The 20,426-nt window shown below is 42.3% G+C and overlaps 2 protein-coding genes across 2 annotated transcripts in view; one reads left to right on the top strand and one right to left on the bottom strand.

Moving 5' to 3' along the window:
* Positions 1–9,793, top strand: part of PDK3 (pyruvate dehydrogenase kinase 3) — a 51,536-nt gene extending 41,743 nt beyond the window's left edge. Inside the window, 2 exon segments of the mRNA XM_018073230.2 lie at positions 3,988–4,101; positions 5,152–9,793. Of these exon segments, the coding sequence (XP_017928719.2) occupies positions 3,988–4,101; positions 5,152–5,295 (258 nt within the window). The 3' untranslated portion in view covers positions 5,296–9,793.
* An 8,358-nt stretch (positions 9,794–18,151) lies between these two features.
* PCYT1B (phosphate cytidylyltransferase 1, choline, beta) overlaps positions 18,152–20,426 on the bottom strand; it is a 40,635-nt gene continuing 38,360 nt past the window's right edge. Inside the window, exon 10 of the mRNA XM_029964751.1 lies at positions 18,152–18,990. Within this exon, the coding sequence (XP_029820611.1) occupies positions 18,784–18,990 (207 nt within the window). The 3' untranslated portion in view covers positions 18,152–18,783. The remainder of the gene's footprint in view (positions 18,991–20,426) is intronic.

Genomic DNA, 20,426 nt, shown 5'->3' with positions numbered 1-20,426 from the left:
TAGAATCATTAAGGTTGGAAAAGACCTCCCAAGATCCAGTCCAACCTTGGACCAAACACCACCGTGTGAATTAAACCATAGCAATCAGTGCCATGGCCAGTTGTTTTCTGAACACTTCCAGGGATGGTGACTCCACCACTTCCCTGGGCAGCCTGTTCCAATGCTTGACAACCCTTTCCATGAAGAAATTCTTCCTGATATCCAGCCTGAACCTCCCTGGCACAACTTGAGGCTGTTTCTTCTTGTTCTGTCCCTGTGACTATTTTGGATATAGAATAATTAACAATAAACTGAGGGTAAAATCAGTTCAGAGGGACTTAAAGGTAATAAATTTCCTTTTAAATTATGAGCAGAAAGTCTTTGTGGTACTGTCTTGGTCCACAGTTTGTACCATTGTGGTACATAAATATATTGCATTGTTTTCACCAGCATTTGCCACTGTCATAGGTGTGAAACCCAGTTCTATATCTGCATTGACTTGGCACTAATCCTTCACAGCTCCTGCCTCTACAACACATCTCAGTAATATGTTTCAGACTTTGGCTTTTTCGTAGATAATCTTCTTGAATGTGATGAGTGATGGGGAACAGGCCTTAATTCAAATATAAGCTTTTTTCTTTGTCACAAATGATAGAATCTCTCTTGATGCATAATCTGCCTTTGTTCTGTCTCACTTCTGATCAGCAATTTACTGTATCAGCCTACAAGGATTTCCTGAAACTTGTTCTCACGATAAACTTATACCTTGATTACCAGTTGTATTCGCTATTAAATTGTCTCTTCCTTTGTAGCTCTGATTGTAAAATGTGTTCATCTTAGGATTGACACTATTCTTTCTTTCTTTCTTTTTTTTTTTCAATGCATCTTTTAGCAATGCATTCCTGTGTTTATTTCCTTGTCTCCAAAACTGCTTACTTTGAATCTGTGGCATTTATACTTGGTATTCTTCTACTGTATCCTGTTTTCAGGGCTTGTTTCCCTTTTGCCCCATGAGTCTGACCAGTGCCTGTACATGAATGTTGAGAAGAGGTGTTAAACTCTGTTATTTACGTGTGTGCAAAAAGAAAAAGGTCACGAACTGTGAGTCTGTGGCATATCTTTCCACTAAGAGGAACAAGGGCTTAGCAGTGAAGTTTGACACCTTATGTATTATGGCCCAGATCCAGTTATCCAGAAACAATGATGCTATACTTTGTATGTCTGTATAGAAATGAAAATTCTTCAGCAGTAGGTTCCATATAAATCCTCTTTGAAGTCCATACAGAAGGAGTTTTTTTAGTGCTTAGTGCCAAAGACCAAACCACTAAAGAATTACAGTGCTCCAAAATGTAGGTAGGTCTGTGCTTGTGTCATTCTTTACTTAGATTATATTCTAAACTGCAGTGCAGTGTAAAGAGACATATTTTTCTGTTCTAACACTCCTTCCCTTGTTATAGGATACCCTGTCTAGTTATGAAACATTCATGGACTTGGGCAGTGGAAGAGAGGTATCTTTCTGTTGATTGGGGAAAATTCTCCGTCACTGTCCTTGCAAATGTTGTTTAAAAACTGCTGAGAAACCTTGTTACCATGGCAGCATTTGGATCCTAGCAGCTGTTACCTTCCTATGTGCTACTCGACACATACTGTACCTGTTAAAAACACATGGTCATGCTTAATGATAGGAGGTTTTCTATGAGAATTTACAGGTTATCTCTTTGTTTATAGTGGCAGAAACATGGCCTCAGTTAGTTTAATTTAAACCTGTCAATGCTAGTAACACAGAAACATAATAATCTCCTATTTGTATAATGCATACTGTAATATTTAAAGATAAATTTGCTCTAAGAAGATTTTCTTTCTCAAGGCAGATGTGCCATCAGGGACTATTCTGTCCTGTAGGTCAAGCACAGACATACGTAGTAATCACTTCTTGTTAATTGTCTTTTGCAAAACAGACCTTTTGCAAGGTCTTGATTTAAAAAGGGACTCTTCTGGGATCTCTTGTCTTCATATTTCTTTTAAGTTATGCAGTTTGGAAAATACCCTAAAGGCAATGTACAGAAGAGACTGACAGGAAATTTTTGAAAGAGGGCTCTGTGAAATGATGATTATGTGGGCTAGCAGAGAGTGTAAAAGAACAGGAGACAAACAGAACTTGGGCATGGGTTTTCAGAAGGAGTAATTCTGGAGTGAGGAACATATAATGTGTTTTCAGTGTTGTTTGATACTGCCTTTTACTTGAGCGGGTCCTGGGGTATGTATTGTTCACCATTTGCCTTTTGGTTGCTGTGCTTTATAATTTCTGTAATGCATTTATTGTCCAGTCTCCAGAAAAGATGAAAGTCATCTCTTGGACTTTTTTTTTTTTTAGTTCTTTCTTAGACAGTCGAGTAACTTTAATTTTTTAGAGGTTAAGAAAGAAATACATCTAGTTTCGAGACCAGGTGTTTGAAAGTGATGCATATGTCTCTAATGGCAGTCTTTGAGAAATTTAAAACATAATGTTGTTTGAAAAAGTGCAGCTAAGCAACTGTTCTAACTCTGGAAATGGACACTAATAACTATGACAAGCAGTGTGAAAGGGGTACCTTTGGCATTTTTGTTTGTAGTTTTGCTCAGAACTGAGTGAGCAACTCTAAAGCAATTTAATACTAAATTTAGACTTCTGTAAAATCAAGGCAAAGAGGCCAAAAGACATTGTAGAGAGACTAGATTACAACAAGAGAATTTGTGATGGATACTGTAGTAAAAGTTGTTTAATGTTCACCTTTCCCTCAAGGGATTTCCTATGAAGTGATAGCACACATTAGCTGGGCATAATGCTTGCAAGTCCTTCTTAGGCTTCTCTTTTTATAGCATTTTGGGACTCTGTTTTTAAGATCCAGTGCAATATTATTCTCATTGATCTGTCAGGTTGCTTTTGTAGAAATATTATAGTGGAATGAATTTATTTGTTTTTTGAAAACTTCAGGTGTCTAATTCTTCTCGTAGTCCACCATTATGAAGAAGTGTATTACTCTATTGTCTTGTATATCCTTCTTTTCAAACTGTGTATCTGGAATATTTCTTTTATTGCTGTGGATAGTCCTGAAAAAATCGGGGCGGGGGGTTCGGGTAAATAACCAACCACTGTGATTCTGGGCACATACCCAGTCATCTGAAGGAGTTGATGTGTAGAGTAAGATCTTACTCCCTGGCTGCAGTGAGACAGGCTTGGGGCATTTTTTATAACTTTTCTGACAAAAGAGAGTTAGAAAAGGTGCCAAGTGTTGACCGTGTTGCAACTTTGGTTATGAGTATTAGTTTTGTAAGTTTAAAAATCTAAAATTTGTACCTGTCAGCTCTGTGATGCTTTGAAAATATTATGGATTGTACTGGGTCTCATCCTCAGTAGATCATTCAATGCTGTGGAGTCCTCATCTTCTCTTCAACAGTGAGGGCTGTTTCCCTTGTGTTGCTCTGTGCAGTCCTCTGCAGGACTCTTCTGAACTCTCTGGCATCAGCAATCATTTAGTGTGACCTGGATGAAGTGAACAGTCGTCTCTGGCTTTCTTGTGTAGTCTCCTAACTGTGGAGACATTTTAGAAGAATAATCCCTAAAAAGCATTCTGTCAAAAATCTGATTTTTACCAAAGAAGGAATAGAATATTACAGCAGTGGTGATCATAGTGAGGAAGCTGTGGGGCATATCAGTTTGTTTTGATGGTTGGAGACAGCATAGATGGTGTTCTGTGATGGAGAAAATGCAAAATGGACAAGGGAATTCTAACAAAGGACTTGGATATTTTTCCTTTTTCTGTACTTAAAGTAATGGATAGGGAAAAAGGAGATTCCTCAAAAGGCTGAATACTGACTTATACTGTAGGCTGAGTAATAAAGTAAAGCTTGAAAAATAATTTGATACAATCTAATATTGAGTTATCCTCTGTTTTATAAATTAATACACTGATCTGTTGCATTTTTTTTAACTTATCCTGTTTTTGTCTTGTTGTCTTGCTTTTGTAGGCTGGGTTTGGCTATGGATTGCCAATTTCTCGTCTGTACGCGAGGTACTTCCAAGGGGACCTTAAACTCTACTCAATGGAAGGCGTTGGCTCAGATGCTGTAATTTATTTGAAGGTATGAATTTGACCCTTTTATAAACTACTAATGCAGATTGTTTATATTTATAGCAGACTCTTTTCACTTCTCGGCTGGTTTTCAACTTTGTTTGTGCTATCTTTGACACTTCTGTCTAAATCAGTTACAGAGAATCCTAAACCTCAAGGTTATATATATTTACCTGGCACTAATACCAGCTAGTTTGCTTTTGATTTTTTTTTTTTCCCCAGTCCCCTGTGTCAGATTGCATTTTGTTAATCCATCAGAAGTGGTGAATTTTCTGAGAACTGTGCAGTGAGAGATAATTTTGGTTAATGCTTTTTGATTCTAAGTTTTGGCCACATTAGAACTGAGAAGACTGTTGACCAATAGTACATAGGTTTTCTTCTGTGCAGTTCTTTGTGCAATAGACTGTATTGTTCCTGTTGTCATTTTTTGGGAGAGACCAGGCTACTCAGGAGCTAATGGTTGAAACTGAGTCCTTGAACGTTGTCAGGGAATTAGAAGAATATAGCATATATCCTATGTGAGGTTGTTGATAGCATTGGCACTGTGCCTTGCTGTGTGTAGCAAGTGAGTTGTGGAGTCCTGTGTTAACTTCTGCTTCTGATGGGTTTAACCTTCTGCATGTGTGTGTGGAGGAAAAAGGTGTGGCCTTTCTCAGAGGAAAAAGGACTGAACTGGATCAGCCCTCACAGGTCACTGTGCTGACAGAGCCCCAGTTCGTTGGGGAAGTGAAATGTTTCAGCAGAGTCTGCTCCCTGTCACTGACAAATCTCCCTAAAATGGTTTTGACCAAAAATCTTTTTCTTGCTCTCTCTGCAGACCACTTCCTGGAAGAAGGGAAATATTTTTAAATGGTATTATTGTCTTTTAACTTCAACTAGTACTCTGACTATGACTAGAGCTATTAGTCACAGCTATTTTCAAAATAGTGTTGTGACATGTAACGCTGGGATAATTGTGACACTTGTTCGATACAGAAGTTGTAGCTGTAGAACTCCCCAGAGTATCACCTTGCTCTCGTGTCTCTAATGATATCTCACCACTGCTTTTGTTTTTCCATAGGCCCTTTCAAGTGAATCATTTGAAAGACTTCCCGTTTTTAATAAGTCAGCATGGCGACACTACAAGACCACACCTGAAGCAGATGACTGGAGCAATCCTAGCAGTGAACCAAGGGATGCTTCTAAATATAAAGCTAATCGATAATTTGCCACCTTTTGTCTCTGTTGGAGATGGCCTCTGCATTCAGTATAAAGTCTCTGCTTTGTTCCAAAATCCTTCAAACCACAGTAGCTAATTACTTCCAAACAAAGACCTAATCAGGGCACTGAAAAATACCAAGAACAAAGTGATGATTGGGACTTAAAGGAAGGTACTGAGCACGTTTGGTATGTGAATCCTGTCTCCTTCACCAGAATATGCTTGGTTGCTTCAGTCATGCATTGACAAAAGGGATTGCACTGTGATTGCTCTTAGGAATACAGTGTCGTACCAAAAAGATACTATTTGAACTGGCCAGTTCTTATTCCAATGTAAGGACTGGCAAGATGTGCAGAATCCCTTAAAATGGTGAATAGTATCTTGCACAGCAATATGGTATAAGAGAAGATTTCTAATGTAGTTAAACCTATGCTTTGCAAATCCACTGTTTGCGGCGTTTTCTATTGCACAGTGTCACCTGTGAGAGAGAATCCCTTTGAGCTCTTCAGATCTTGTATCTAAAGAGCTTATAAATGCATAGTTTTAAAAAGGGTTGTGCAGCTTTAAACTGATGCTTTCCCCAAATCCATTTGTCAAGTGCATACAAAAGTTATGTTGCTGTAAGACATTAGGATTTCCACTTCTTGGTATGCACCTTAATGATTTTCTTGACACACAAACACGGAAATTAATTTCTGTACATTTTTCCTTGTTTTTAGGAGAGCTCCTAATCAGTTAAATCATCTCTCTCTACAAGAAATTCTGTCAATACAGGGGCAGGGGTTAATTCAATTTCCTATATGCCTGTTATTTTAGGGGAACTGGGGAGGGGAGAGAAATTCTGAAAGGCCAGACAGCCAGTCATACAAACAAATTTGCCTTAAGAGTGTTGGTTGCTTGAAACCTGATTAGTTTAAAACCTGTAAATAGTTTGCAAAGTTATTTATACGTTCAGTGTCTGACTACAGTCTGGTAATCTGAATTTGTAGTGTATATAAAGATGTTGTACACCAGCTTTTGGAAAGTGTCATTGATCTAAATATGTGAAACTGGAAATACCATAGAAATGGGAGGGACAAAGTGTGACCGGTACCTGATTTAAGGAAAAAAAATCAAAGAGGAAAAAATTTCAAGTATTTTTCCCTTAATTTATTATAAGGGTTATTGCTGACTATTAGGAAACTGTTCTTCACAAAGTCTTTGCCAAATGCTGTTTCTGATACTATGGCCTTTCAAAAACACCTGTGAATTTTAGAAGTTCTGCTGATACTCTAGCCATGGCAATAAAGTAGGTGAGGTCTAAGCAGCTCTGATGCACACTCCATTTCTCTTAGGTGTTTCGATATTTTTTTGAAAGATATTAGAGATTTTAGCATGGAAAAATGAAACTTGTTTACTTAAATTGTGGGGGAACTGTCCCTTTTGTCCTCCCAATATTTATTTTTATAAAGAACTGATTTATCAGGTAAACAGGGAAATGCTGAGAAATTCCTAGGTATTTTTAAAAAAAAAAAAGAAAAAAAACTTAGTTTCACTTAACGACAGTACTTTGCACTTCACTGCAGGATTATAAAGTGCTTTGAGCAATAAACTCCATAGAGCCCCATTTCTGAAGAGCTGGAAGTCCTTGCCTTGCAAACCCCAAGTCTTACCTGTTGCAGTCAGTTCCAGAATTTGTGTGTGGGCAGTTGGTGATTCCCAGGGCTCGAGGTCCCGTGGGTGTCCCGGCACTGTGTGGATTGGGCACATGGGAGCATCAGGTCCTTGTCTGTCTGGGCTGCTGCCATCCATGTGGAGCTGGGGGGGTCCAGGGCAGCTGCTGAGAGCTCTGTGCCTGCTCAGCTGGGCAGTGCTGCCCTCGGAGCCTCCTCTCCCTGCAGGCAGAGGAGGAAACGTGCTGATGGAGCCATCCTGTTCCCAGCCCAGACTGGTTTGACCCTGGCCTGGGAATCTCGACAGGGCACAGTGAGTGTGTGACACGTGTGGCCTCCAGAGCAATAATTTCCCAGGGCTGCAGGCACTGCTGCAGAGAAGGCAAATTGGTATTCAAGTGATACAGCTCCACTGCTGGGGTGAAATCAGGGTAATAGTTTGACTGAAACACAAGTTGGAAGTCACACCTACTAAAATTTAGTCACTTAACTTCTGCCCTCAGTTGTAACTTCTTACTTGTTTTTAAATTATTTCAAGTTGTGTATGTTTTCTAGTAACCACAGAGGAGAGCTTGCTTGAAGAAAGAAATTGGTGATGGAACTAATACTTTTCCACTTGTGCATGTTCAGTTTTTCCTGGAACATTGCCTAAGACATTCCAAGGAATAAGATAGTTTGTGTAAGAAACTTGAGTTGCAGCTTTTGTTAGAAATTGTATTTTGAAGTAGTAAATCTGACCTGGACCTTTATGGCTGTTTCCTTATACATGAAGAGGAGAGGGAACAGAAAGAAAAGGAAGGATGCAGGCATATTGAACTTGTTTTTGTGGAGTGAATGTAAACCATGGAAGCCATGGAGTGCAAACCATGGAAACTCTGAATGAAGGCTGAAGATACCTGGAGGATGTTGTGTTATATTAGTGATGTCACTTCTTGATCCACAAAAATAACTGTCTGGCTGTCAGGACTGAGGTGCTCTAGTATTTGAAAACTGAAGTCCCCTGAAATGGCACCCATTGCCAAGAACCCTGAGCACGTACAAACACCTCAAAGCAGGAAGGGAAAGCACAAGGAATGTGTTTTCTTTCTATTTCCCAAGGTCTGTTTGTGGGCATTATGGTGAACATGAACGAGAAACAACTCTTCTCCTCTCCAACCTTGTCTAGGCAGCCTGTGCTTTAGTGGAGATCCCAGGTGTGCCAAAAATTGTTCTTCACTCATTGTCCTCATGCCGTGTTCCTGCATAGGGGTGTGAAAACTGTCTTAGGAAACGGCAGTAGCAGACCTTTAATTAGGAGGGTTTTTCAATGGCTATGCCTGAAAAATGAGTATGTGTGTGGGTTTAATGCAGCTGGTTTAACTACAGATACTGATCTTTTTTTCAGTTACTTCTACCTTTGATTGGAATCTCTTATGTTTTAATATCTTGAGGCTGTTAACTCTGAACTTTCTGGTGACATAAAAGTATATTTCCTTTTTATGAATTTCAGAAGTATGAGCTGCTGATGTTATTGCAACCTGCTTGTCTTGAGTCACAGGACACAGAAGTAGAAAAAAATGTTTTCAATGAAAATGCTCCTTATCTGTTGTGTTTAGTGATTACCAGAAACAAACTGAACAAGAGATGTTTGCTCCTCATTTATTTCTGAGAATTTACAAACAACTTCTGTATGTCACAGTGTAAAAAACAGTCTAACTTTTTTGTCCATTGTGCATTTTTCTGTTGTATGTATCTTGAATGTAATTTTATTAATCCCCTACCTAGTTTAATATTAATAGATATGGAAGTCTCTCCAAATTATGTATGTATTTGTGATCCCTGCTTTTCTAGGCTTTGTTTTGAGGCAACAAGGGGGCTATCAGAGTCAGCACTTGATGAGAAATATTCAGAAGATACTGAAATGCTTCTTTTACAACTGAAGTGCACAATCTTTGCCTGTGTACTTGACTGTGATGACCTAGGACAGCACAGAGGAAGTCTTTGTCCTGCTGTAGTTTGTGCTACCTCTTGGGCAGCATTTAGATCAGGTCCATTGGCATGTACTTAAAGAGTATGGATATTAATCGTAGTGTTCTTGGAAAACTCAGGCTACTCTTTGGCTATATAAAGCTACACTAGCTGCTGCAACTGGGTAGCATTCTTTTCTTTGTCCTCAGTGGCATTTGCTTTGAAACAGCTGTTCACTTTATCCAATAAGTGAGCAAGAGTAATCTTACAGTGTAGTGCAATCTCCTGTTCACCTTCCCCGAAATGTAATATTTAGGGTGAAATCCTGATCTCATTGATATGGAAGATGTTTCTTCCCCCTCACCTTTAATAGGCACTTCTAAACCCTTATGCGTGAGGTGCTGCAAAAGCGGTCTCGATTCATGAAAATAATTTTGTAGAAAACAGCCTAAATGTTTATTGTTAGTATTTATCTTGAGGATAACCATGTTTGACTGTGCGGTGTTCCCTTTCCTCACGTGTTTCCTCAGTTGCCAAGTGGATGCCATGGTTTCTAGTAGCTCTTCTTTGCTTCTTCCTGACATACTTACCTGTCTATGAATTAACATATATAAACGTGTTTTTGCAGAGGTTAAGAGAATATGATGGCACATGACAGAACTGTGTAATACTGAGTTCAGAGGTGAGTTTGTTCACAAATAAGGAACGTAGCTATAAATTGTGTAGCGACTTCAGGGCTGAATCTTGCAAATACTTGCACAAGTAAACCATGTATGAGAGGAATCCTGTTTAAATGAATCTGTTCTCAGGATCAGGACTCAGGCTGTTGGCATTAATTTAAACAATGAAGATTTCTGTAACTGAAGTGGCTTTCTAATTAAAAATAAAGGAGAAAATTTAAAGTTCACGTGCTTTAATTGCAGTATTATGTTGCCTTAAAAGTCCTAAATGGCATAAGAGAACTTGTTTGCTTCTTAAATCTGGAGGGGTTTTCTTGTAGTATCAGTAGAATTGATGAGTTTGTGATAATTCTGATGTTGCCTAACTAATTGCTTTATTAAAATTTTTCCTTTGAATTGAATACTGCCAGGAGGTGCCAGACACAGTCCTTTGAAATTCATGCCCTCACCCCATCAGGCAGAGGCAGTGGTATTCCCAAACTCTCCATGCTCTTGGCAGCAGGGACTGTGCCTGTGCAAGGGACCTGCTGGGCTGGCTCACTCTTGCCACCACTGATAAGCTGTTCAAGTGCTAAACCTGCACTGAGGTTTTGATGAGCTTGTGAGGTGGGTGGAAATCAAATCAGTTTGTTCCCAAGGTTAGTTATGGGAAGAGTTTGTTCTGGTGAACTGGCCTGTGTTGCAGCTGCATCCAGGAGGGAAAGTGGTTTCATGGTGCCTTTCCTCTGTGGTGGCATCACTTACATCAACTAAACCTGTAATGGAGGAGTGAGATGGTAACTTCTCATTAGTTTACTTGGAGATGTTTTAAATTTATTTTTTGGATCTCCTGTAACTTGTTGGAATTGTTTCTAGTCCGATGCCCGTGTATTTGTCTTGTGTATACTCTTATTTTCATTTTTTCTTTCCATGGTTGACAAAAATACATAAAAACTACTTGATGAAACTTTTAAGTTTCACACAGCATGGAGCTTAGTTTGGGATTTGGCATTCCAAGGTCAGCTTCTCACATGCCTACAGAGGGGCACCTCAGAGAGCTGCGCTGGAGAGCTCAGAGTAATTTTAGCATATGAAGCATATGAGCACCTTTTGGGTTGGGGTTCTTTTTTTCTGCTCTATAAATCTCCCTGAAGCTAAAGCTTCTTGGATTATTGCTGACAGCTGAAATATCTGTTATAAACTTAAAACCCAAGGCTTCTACCTTGAAATTTCTTCAGCTTTCCATACAGCTTTATATGCATTCATAAGTTATTCAAGAAAATGAAAAAAACCACCAAAACCACAAAGTTTCTTACCAAGCAATTACAGAGCAGGAAAATGCCTGGGGACCCAGCTTGCTTGGCTCATTAGCTTTTTTATTAAGTGATAAATGAGGCTCCAGATGGCCAGAATTTTGCTAGAACTGAAATAATTTTCGTTCAGATGAAGAATTTATTTTAAAACTTCAAATGAGAAGAAATCCATGTGTTGTACTTTCTCAGTGCTCACCATTTGCCTGACTGGGTATTCGCAGGAGCTCAGTGGTTAATTAAGTAGCTCACAATTGCAAAATCTGTCAGCATGTACCACATAATATTTGACAGTAGCTGTCTGTAGAAAATAAAGCAACTAGTAGCAGCAGCAGCAGTATAATGAAGATTTATGGCTTTAGGACACAGGCTTATGTAGGAGAACAATTTGTAACAAGGGATCATGTTTTTGTTATACAATTCATGCCGTTTTCAGACTGCTGTAGACTCAGTACTTCAATTTGTTACTTTCAGTGGGAAGACAATCCAGTAGACAGTTTTTAAATTAAGTCAGAGATATAAAACATGTCAGGCATGCTTGATAGGAAAAATTAAACTCTTTATTAATGTCAGATCAGTTTATATTCATCATCTAACTTGGAGGCTGTTTTTACTTTAAGCTTTTGTACCATCTCCACTAGGAGTAAATTGGAGTATAGTAAATAATGTCTGCCGTGTGTTGTCTAACAGCATCAGTCATTTAGAAATCTTGTCACAGCAATCTGAAAGTCCTTCTCCATCCTTGTGACTTGGATAATTTTTTTATGGCTTTGGTCCAAGCTATGTGTCTCCTAGTCCAAAGGCAGCAGGCACGTTCCTTTGCTTCTACTAGAGTGCAGCTGGAGCCATGATTTGAATATCATAAGACATTTTTGATCTGCAAAAATGTGGGTTCCTGTCTTGAAATTAATGTCTGGGTACCTGTAAATACGCTGATTCAAAAGACCATTTTCAGACAAAAGCTTCAGTTCTGCCAGTCTTCGGGGTCACGTGTTGACTGTGTTTTGGTAGGGGGAAGCTTTCCAGGGACAGCTTCATTAACATGTTCTTGCCATTGTGGAAGCTGATGCCAGTTTGCACGTTGTGCCACGGGAGCTGTCCTGGCAAACTTGGGGTTGTGGGTGCGCGTGACTTCCCCTGCGCTGTCAGTGAGCACCTCCCTCGCCTGTTTGCTTTGCTCTTTATCCTTCTGTTAATAAATCCCTTTGTAGACATTGGAACACTTGATACAGAGTCCTTGAGGCTGTGGGGGACCAACACTTGAGGCATGGTCAGGTTTGCATTCAGGTAGAGGAAAGTGGCTTTGTGTGTGTGCCAGATGTGAGTCACAGCCACGGGGTAGTTGCTGTGTCTCTCAGTGTTGGTGGGCTAAAGGTTAGTGTTCCCAAGCACTGTGCTCTAGATGCTCTGGAACAGGGCAACAACATTCCCCCAGGGAAGCACTTTTCTTTCCTTCTGGATTTCCAGATGTGGTGTCAGTATTGGTGAGTGGGTGTCTGGTCCACACAATGCAGTACTTGTGAACTGCTGTGTTATGTGCTGCTGAAAGTGGCCTGGTCCTGTGCCTTGTAATGTACAAGGTTACCACTGTACAATGTATTTCACAAATAGCCCTTTGTCATGGATGAGGAGGTTGCAGTTATGCTTTGTATAATATTTTAAATACATTTTGTCATGCTGTTACTCTGTGCACTCAACAATGGAGAATGCTGGCTTGTTAAACACCGTGTTTTACAGCAGGTGAACTGGGGTTTCTAGGTTTGTAGTGGCATGTGGAAGTATTTTATCAGGGTGCTTGATACACAAGTGTCAGTGCTCAAATATATAATTAATCTCTAACTTTTGGGTTCTTGATAAACAGTTAAACAGTTGGGTAAAGTGTGCAAGATGATCACCTTGGGCACTTTTCTGTGGGTGTGATTTCATTCAGGTAATGGCTGGAGTCAGTTCTGCTGATGGCATGGTCCTACTACCACTCTGCATAATGGCTGTGTTTTAATTACCTTCTGTGTAGTTTAGTTCTCAGTTCTTAATGACAAATTGACTTGAATTCACAAAAACTAGAAGTTGAATGGTGTCAGAATAGAGATGCTTGACCTCAGGACAATGTTTTTTCTCTCCTTTCTTTAAAAGATACTGACTCTGAGCTTGCTGGTGTTTTCAGATGGTTCTACATGTTCTTTGTGTGGCTGTGACACAAGTATGTGCTGTGGGATGGTTTGAAGTAAAGGTTGTCTTGAGGAGGAAAAAGGAAATCAAAACAAGCCACCCAAGATTTGTGATGTTTGGATTATGTTTAATTTGGAACCAGCTATTTTTGGGGAGAATCTTGTTAGTTCTTATACAGGATATGCCTTATGCATTTTTCTGTTTGCATGTGAACAATGTGAATATTTAAAAGGTTGGGTTTGGTTTTTTCTGGAATAAATGCACTCATTTGTGAGAGGCCTTTTAGGGGTAACCAAGGGGGATGAGGAGAACAAATGAGAATTTTCCCTAAGTGATAGTTCTCCATTTTGTTTTGGCATTTGGCTTTTAATCACATATTGTAGCAGTGCAAGTTCAGGACACTTAAAAATGAAGCTAGATAACTTTTAAACAGATGATACAAAATATCTTAAGTATGGCTAAGTAGCAAAGTAACTGGGTTCCTACTAGTTAATGCATTAGTTTTGAAATGAAAAAGCTGTAGTATGGCATGTAGTACATCAAAATAACACACTCCTGTTGATATTCAGAGCTGGTCACTTGTAAAGAACAGGTTATAATTAATCTACTCTTCCTAACTGGATAACAGCTTTGAAGCTCACAGGCCCTTTATTTTATGGAAAACCAGTGTGGGTTTGTAGGGAAATGTGATTAGAGAATCATGAGAATGGGGGGAAAAAAGAACCAAAAAGTGATGAAGAGGGCATCATTTATTTTATCAAAGTTGTTTGTAGAATTTGAAATGTGTGTGAGACTTGATGTGCTCAGGCACAGGAATAACTGCTTTGAGTTAAGACCATTTTCTCCTTGATTAGTCCATTTAAGGATTTAAAACATTAATTTATTGCTACATTTTTTAACTGAAATCTGCGCTTTGTAACTGTGAAACCTGTGCCTTGCAACTGTATTTTTGCTTTTGTTTACTGCAGTCATTTAAAAACCAAAAAAAGCACCAAAACTTCTTCAGATTACTGGATCCCAACTTTCCTGTGCCAGAGGTTTTGCTTTCACTCTTTCTGCAAACAGGAGAAGCCAATCACAGGGGTTTGGGGGTTTCTGCATTGTTTGATCCCATAGGATATGGGTTTCCGGTGTCCCCCTTTCAGATCCATGTCTGGGATCCTTTCAAAGGCATAATTTTCTCCTTTAATTTTTTTTTGCTTGTTTGTCTCACAGTGTATTTTGCTGTTCTCCAGTAGAGAAAGCAGACATTTGTGTGAAAGGCAGAACTGCCTCACCTGGCTTCAGAGCTTGCAGTTCTCCCTTCCTCATTGAAGCAGGCATTGATGCTGTTGTAGAGAATATCTAAAAAGGGATGGAGATAACAAGTGTGAAAGAACTGGCCATGAATAACTGCTGGGGTAGGGAAATTCAAGCCTCTTATTTGTGGAACTGCTTGTAACATTGTCATAGGAAGAGCCTCAGTTGTTGCTGGAGTCTCGGTCCCACGTTTCCCGGATTAGCACAGTGAAAGTGCATATCCGAAGGATTTCAGTTATTTTTATTTCAGTCTGTATCTGTCTCCTCTCCCCCAGGTGGAGCTGTGAGGCAGTGGCCTTGATTTCCATTCCAATTAGAAATTCTAATGCTGTCCTTCCTTTCACCTACCAGGAAAGGGCCTTCTCTTTAGAAAGAAAAGGGCAGAAAATAACTGTGTGTTTGTGCTTCTGGACACATGTATTTTGAGAGGAAAAAAATTCTCTTCAAAATCAGATCAGTTCTTAAGATAGTCTACTGCCTGAAAGGGTCTCCTCCCAAGAGGCAAAACCCTAGGTTCATTTTCTGACCCATCTACAGCCCTGTTTTATGAGGAGGTCAGAGGTGTTCTGCACCAGACTCAAGTGAAACTGCTGCTTAATTAAGTGCTATCACACAGGATTCTCTTCCTGTGATGTTTGTTACCCTTTTACAAGCAAATTTGATGTAGTATCAAACCTTTCCTTCCTGCTCATAGGCCTGGTTCCCAAGGGGGTTTGCCATGAACCAAACAAGGATCTCCTCTGGACTAGGCTGAACACTGTGAGCTCACTCACAGGGATGCTTCTTACCTATCTCCCAAGTGATACCCAGGCACTGCTCAAAACAGCCACAAATCCATCTTAAGTGATAAAGCTTCTATTACCTGGCAGCATCTTGGTGTGGGCTCTGTGCCTTTAAATAGTTGCTCTGCTGTGCTCAATGACTTGGAAAATTGCTTATTCTGTAATTAAAAAGATCTCAGATGGGAAGTCCTGAGCCTCCATCCGCTGGTTCAGCTTCTCCCTGCCTGATGCAGGACTGTTCAATAAATAATCTTTACAGCTGCTGCAGTACTAACTTCTTACAGAAAGGAGGACAAAAGGGAAAGAACAAAGCAAGAATATTCAGGTATCAGACTGGATCAGATGGAGAAAGAGTCAAGTCTGAAGGCCAGTGTCAGGATTTGTCCCTGTGGCTCACATTTGCTGCTGCAGTTTTCCATAAATCTGTTACAGCCACACATCATCTTGGCACCCACAAGAGCATCTCAGTTGTTGCTCAGCAGCAGAACCAGTATGGCTGCAAAAGCACCATCTCTTTCTTCCACTTAGAAGTAAGAATTAAAATAGTGGCTCCTGAATGCACTGTGCTGGGGCAGAGGGTAAGGGAGGTCTCAGACTTGTTGGTGTCTAAGGCTGCACCTCTCCAGCTGGGACAGCATTTCCCCACCTTTACCTTGCAGCCAGAAAAACGTGGGTGAGGCAAGGAGAAGTGATCCTGTCCATGTGGAGAGCAGCAAGTCAAGCAGCAGCATTTTGGGCAGGTTGGCAAAGCTGTTCTAGTGGCATTTGTGGGGTACCAAGGATGGGGTAACACTGTGCCATCAGTGGGATTTGTGCTGGGAGTTGTGTTCATGTGTCCAAAGGTGCTGTAAAATAACAGGGTGAGGCAGCTGTGTTTGTCATATACTGTTTATTTTTCATGTGGAGCTTGGCTGATAAATAGGACTGAATTAAAGCAACACTTGTGAAAAATAAAACCCAACCATGACTCAGAAGTGCAAAACTGCCCTCCATGTGTCCAGAGATGATGAGGTTCTGGTTTGCTGGAGACAGCACATGAATGTACCTGCAGGGCAAAGGCTTTAGCTTATTGATATCCTAAATGCAAATGGACACCTGGTACAGTATATGGCTTTGTTGCTGGGTACCCACCTGTGACCCTGAGAAACAGCATCTGATAAGAACAGGTCACTGGTGAGTTTTTCTCCAGTTCCCATCCACAAATTGTGGTGCTGTCTCCACTCAAACCACTGAGCAAGGGCTGCTGAACATTAAGTGCTGTGAAACTAAAATGAACAAAAAACAAATGCTAAAAGCCAAGAACAACAAATCCCTGCCCACCTCCATTGCATTTGGACATGGCTCGTCACATCAACAGCACCAGTAGAGAGCAGACAGTTCCCATGGTGGAGGAGTGGTTTGTGATGGGAAGACTTAAGACTTGCAAAGGATCAGAAAAACAAGTGCATCCCAGGTATGAAATTACAGTAACAGGTTGCCTAAGGCTGAGAAAGGTCTTAATTGCATCGTCCCATTGGGCGCACAGCTGGCAGCAGCTGAAGTAGCTGTGGCTCTCCCTTTGCACTTTCCACCCTATTTCCTGCTCATCTCTTTTTGCAGCTCTGTGAAGAAGGAAATACCTTTATTCCAGATGATGAAGTGTGGCATGAGATGCTGTGTACTTGTACTTGTGGTCATCTGAGAAGAGTCTGGCAAAATGTTGCCAAACTAAAATCAGTTACCTCGTAGTGGGGGAGGGATGAAAGCTGTAGGAAACGAGCAGAGTGCAGGGCTAATTTCGTGCCAGGTACCAGGGTCTGTAATTTACCTGCCCAGAAAAGTATCTGGAAGGGATGGAGTGAAAGAAATCTTAGCTACCAACCTGGTCACACTCAGTGAGGTAAGGACAGCAGCCTGGGGGGGGCACTGCTGCCAGCAAGTACAACCACCCCGTGTGCTCGGGCATCCTCTTCCCTCAGTTGTTTTCCAAGAGCCACTTGAAGCCCTCCTCTCCCAGTGTTTCCTGTGCTGTCTGTGCAGGGAACCAGCAAGTGCTGACTGGTGGTGCCCACAGCGGCCGCCGTGTCCCGGTGGGTTTGCAGTTCCTGGTGGGTGTGCAGTTCCTGGTGGGTGTGCAGTTCCAGGCAGCCGTGGCACAGAGTGATTTTGCTGCTGTGACTCACTGCCCGAGGCTGTGCCCAGCAGGCTGCCCATAGGACAGGTGGGCGGTGGAAGCCTTGTCCTGCTGGCCAGACACCAAAGCTGATGCTGGGCTGGAGAGCCTCAAACGTGCCCATGTGCTGAGGCAGCTGTGCCAGGTGAGCCTGGGAGCCAAATGGCATCACTGGTGCCCAGCCCACCACAGCACTGTGGGCTGGGGGCATTCCTGTGGCTGCCCATGGGACTCAGAAATCCTGCCAGTCTCTGCAGCCACCGTAGCAGGTGCCAGCTGAGGGGCTGAACGTCAGGCAGGTCTGGCTTTGCCCAGCTGGAAGGACATCAGGGAAAGCTTCACCCATGTGCTCTCCCTGTGTTTCTGCTTGGGGCTGGATGGGTGTCATGGATGGAGCAAGAAAATCCTCGTGCCTAATCCCATTTAAAAGGCTTCATTTTTTCCAACCTTTTCTCCATGTTAAGGTAGAGGAATGGCCTTGGGATCCTCTGCAAGGGCAGTGTGTCAGTGAACACACCTTGGTGAGAGTTTGATGAGAAGTTTGTTGAACTGGCTGAGTACAGTGTGCCAACAGCAGCATTTTCTGCTTGTCGTTTGCTGATACATAGCTGGGAGCAGCAGGGTTTCCTAGGAGGCCACATCCCAAGGCCTTGGGATCCCATGTGGGTTTTTTAGAATTCACCAGTCAAAACCACAACCATCTTCAAACTATCTATTTCCCACACCACCACATTCCAGATAGGGCTGTCTTTTCATTTACTTTCTTTCCTTCGAAGTGCAAAGCCAGGGGGCAAACCAGAAGTGATCAGGCAGCTGTTCAGGCACTAAGAATGTGGAGAGCAATCTGATAAAGCAAAAAGCCTGACACTTTACACACACCCCATACAGAGGCTCAGTCAACAAGCAGCACTGAATATATTAAATGGATTTCCATCAGCTCGCCTGGAGACCTCTCCATTTCAGTGGTATGGTTTGGGCTCTGGGGCGGATGTTATTCGAGAAGAAAAAAAAGTAAAACTTTATTCCCTGTTTCTCAATGTATTTGCTGCAGCAAAGCCATTCTTTCATGTGCCAGAAGAGCTCAAGGTCAGCAGGGTCTGGTACAACTGCATCTTCTCCATCCATAGGCTGCAGCCCACACGTGCCTGTGTGCTGGGCCGGGATCAGGAGCTAGCAGGGCTCCTCTGCCAGCCCCCCTCGGTGCAGAGCTCCCGCCGGCCTGGCCTGGAGCAGCGGCTGTAAAGCAGCACAAGAGGGACAGGACCTGGCACACAGGTGTATTTTTGTCATTCCCTGGTGCTGTGTCTGGCAGGCGCTGCTGGCTGGGCCTCCAGCACCGCCAGGGAGTGGGGATGGGATAAGCTCTTCCTGAGATCTCCCTTGCTGTGCTCCAGTTAGTTTTCAACATCTCCCAGAGCACGATCCCTGCTGTCAGAGATACCCCTGGTGTTCCTCACGCTTCTCCCCATCCAGTGGCTGAGTCCATAGCTTGTTCTTCTGTCTCATGGTTAAAAAAATATATCTTTATTTTTCATCCTCATCTCCCTCGCTCATGCTGCTGAGGGAGGCAGAGGCAGCTTTTGGAGAAGAGGGAGGGGAGGCCTTATTGATGACCCAAGGTGGAGATGGAGAGCGGGATGGAGAGCGGCCTCGTGTGGGACTGCTGTTTGGGCTCTGCCGGGGAGAAAAAGCCTGGAGCATTCGGCCACTTCGTTCCTGGAACATCTGCTTCTGCAAAAGCAAAGTGAAAAGATGCTCTTTGAGTATTGCACAGGGGGGAAGGGATGGCTGTGAGCAGGCAGGGGCTGCACTGTGCCTCTCACCTGGGAGAGAGCAGGGAGCCAAAGCCCTGGAGCACAGCTGGTTTGCCTCTTCTCCTGTGCTCATAATAACCTGGCTTTTATGTGCAAGTTTTCACCTCAGCTGAGACACCCCCAGTGTGAGAACACTGTGTGTACTGTCCCAAGCCAGCTCGGGGGACTCCCTTTGTCTTTTTTGTTTGCGTTGATCACACTCTTAAAAAGTCAGTTTTCTGCCTGAACACCCAACATTCCTAGTTCCCACGACCTTTTTTGCTTCTAGCATGCTGATACAGACCACCCTTCTCCTGAGCTTCCTGGCTCTTCCAGCCTTTATTCCTCTTTCCCTTCTTGAGACAGCCTTGTGCCTGCCAAATACTGGCAGCTGCTTCCCTAGATACCTGGAGCAGGCACCACTCAAACCCATAAACTGGGGGTGGGAATGTCAGAATTTGGGTGTCTGTGTGAAAAGAGAAACACGTGCAGGCTCTATGTTCTGCTTGGAGCTTTATTGTCATTTTTGCTTTGCAAAGCTGAGTGGAGGCCTGCCAGAGCTGGTAGGTGGAAGAGACCACCTCTGCAGTCAAGCAATCTGCTACACTAAGGCAAGTACCTCTACTTACTACAGCAGCTACAGGGCCTTGCATCAGCCTGCTGGGCTGGGCTACAGAAGATGTGGCATGTGCTGTGCAGCTGCTGCAGGAGTCAGGTGAAAAATGCCAAATCTCAGTGCCTTGCTGCTCCTTCTGGGGATGGGGAGCAAGAAGTCTCAATCTTGGCTGGAGCACTGGCAGTCAGGTCACAGGTGATGCTCGGCTGGAAAGGAAAGATCCAGCCCAGACAAAGTTAAGTTGCCATTCAGATCTGAGAGGAAAATACTTGTGCAGAATGTATGCTGGATTTGCCTGTTTGGGCAGCTGCAGACTTGATCTTAGCTAAGTTTTCATCTTGTTCCTCTCCTCCCCTTCTCCCTGCAGTGACTCTGCTGTGTGCTGACCTTACTACCAGCCAAGGAGCCTGTAGCTGCCCATTTTGTTCTTCCTTCCCCTCTTTGAAACTTCCCTGCCAGCAGAGAGGCCAATGCTGATTTTCCCCTCAGGTTCCTGGTGTTTGCTAATCCCAAGTGTTAAAAATCGAGCACAAATACTGAACTTAACTGTTCCCCTGTGAACTCCCTCTCCTAATTAACATCTTTAGCACATTGGCCTTTATTGACTTAGTTTTAGAGCCTGGATGTTGCTGCAGTGTGGAATGGCAGAACAGTTCCTGCCTGGAGCCACACTTACCAACACCCCACGGTGTGTAACCTACCCCTGCACAACTGCTAGGTCTAAAATAGCCAAGACTTCCTAAAATCTCAACAGTAAG

The sequence above is a fragment of the Manacus vitellinus genome, unplaced genomic scaffold (assembly GCF_001715985.3).
Source record: "Manacus vitellinus isolate BGI_N305 unplaced genomic scaffold, ASM171598v3 scaffold_7_pilon, whole genome shotgun sequence".
NCBI classification, from domain to species: domain Eukaryota; kingdom Metazoa; phylum Chordata; class Aves; order Passeriformes; family Pipridae; genus Manacus; species Manacus vitellinus.
The sequence above is the reverse complement of the archived record's forward strand: the minus strand, read 5'-3'. Positions and strand labels throughout refer to the sequence as shown.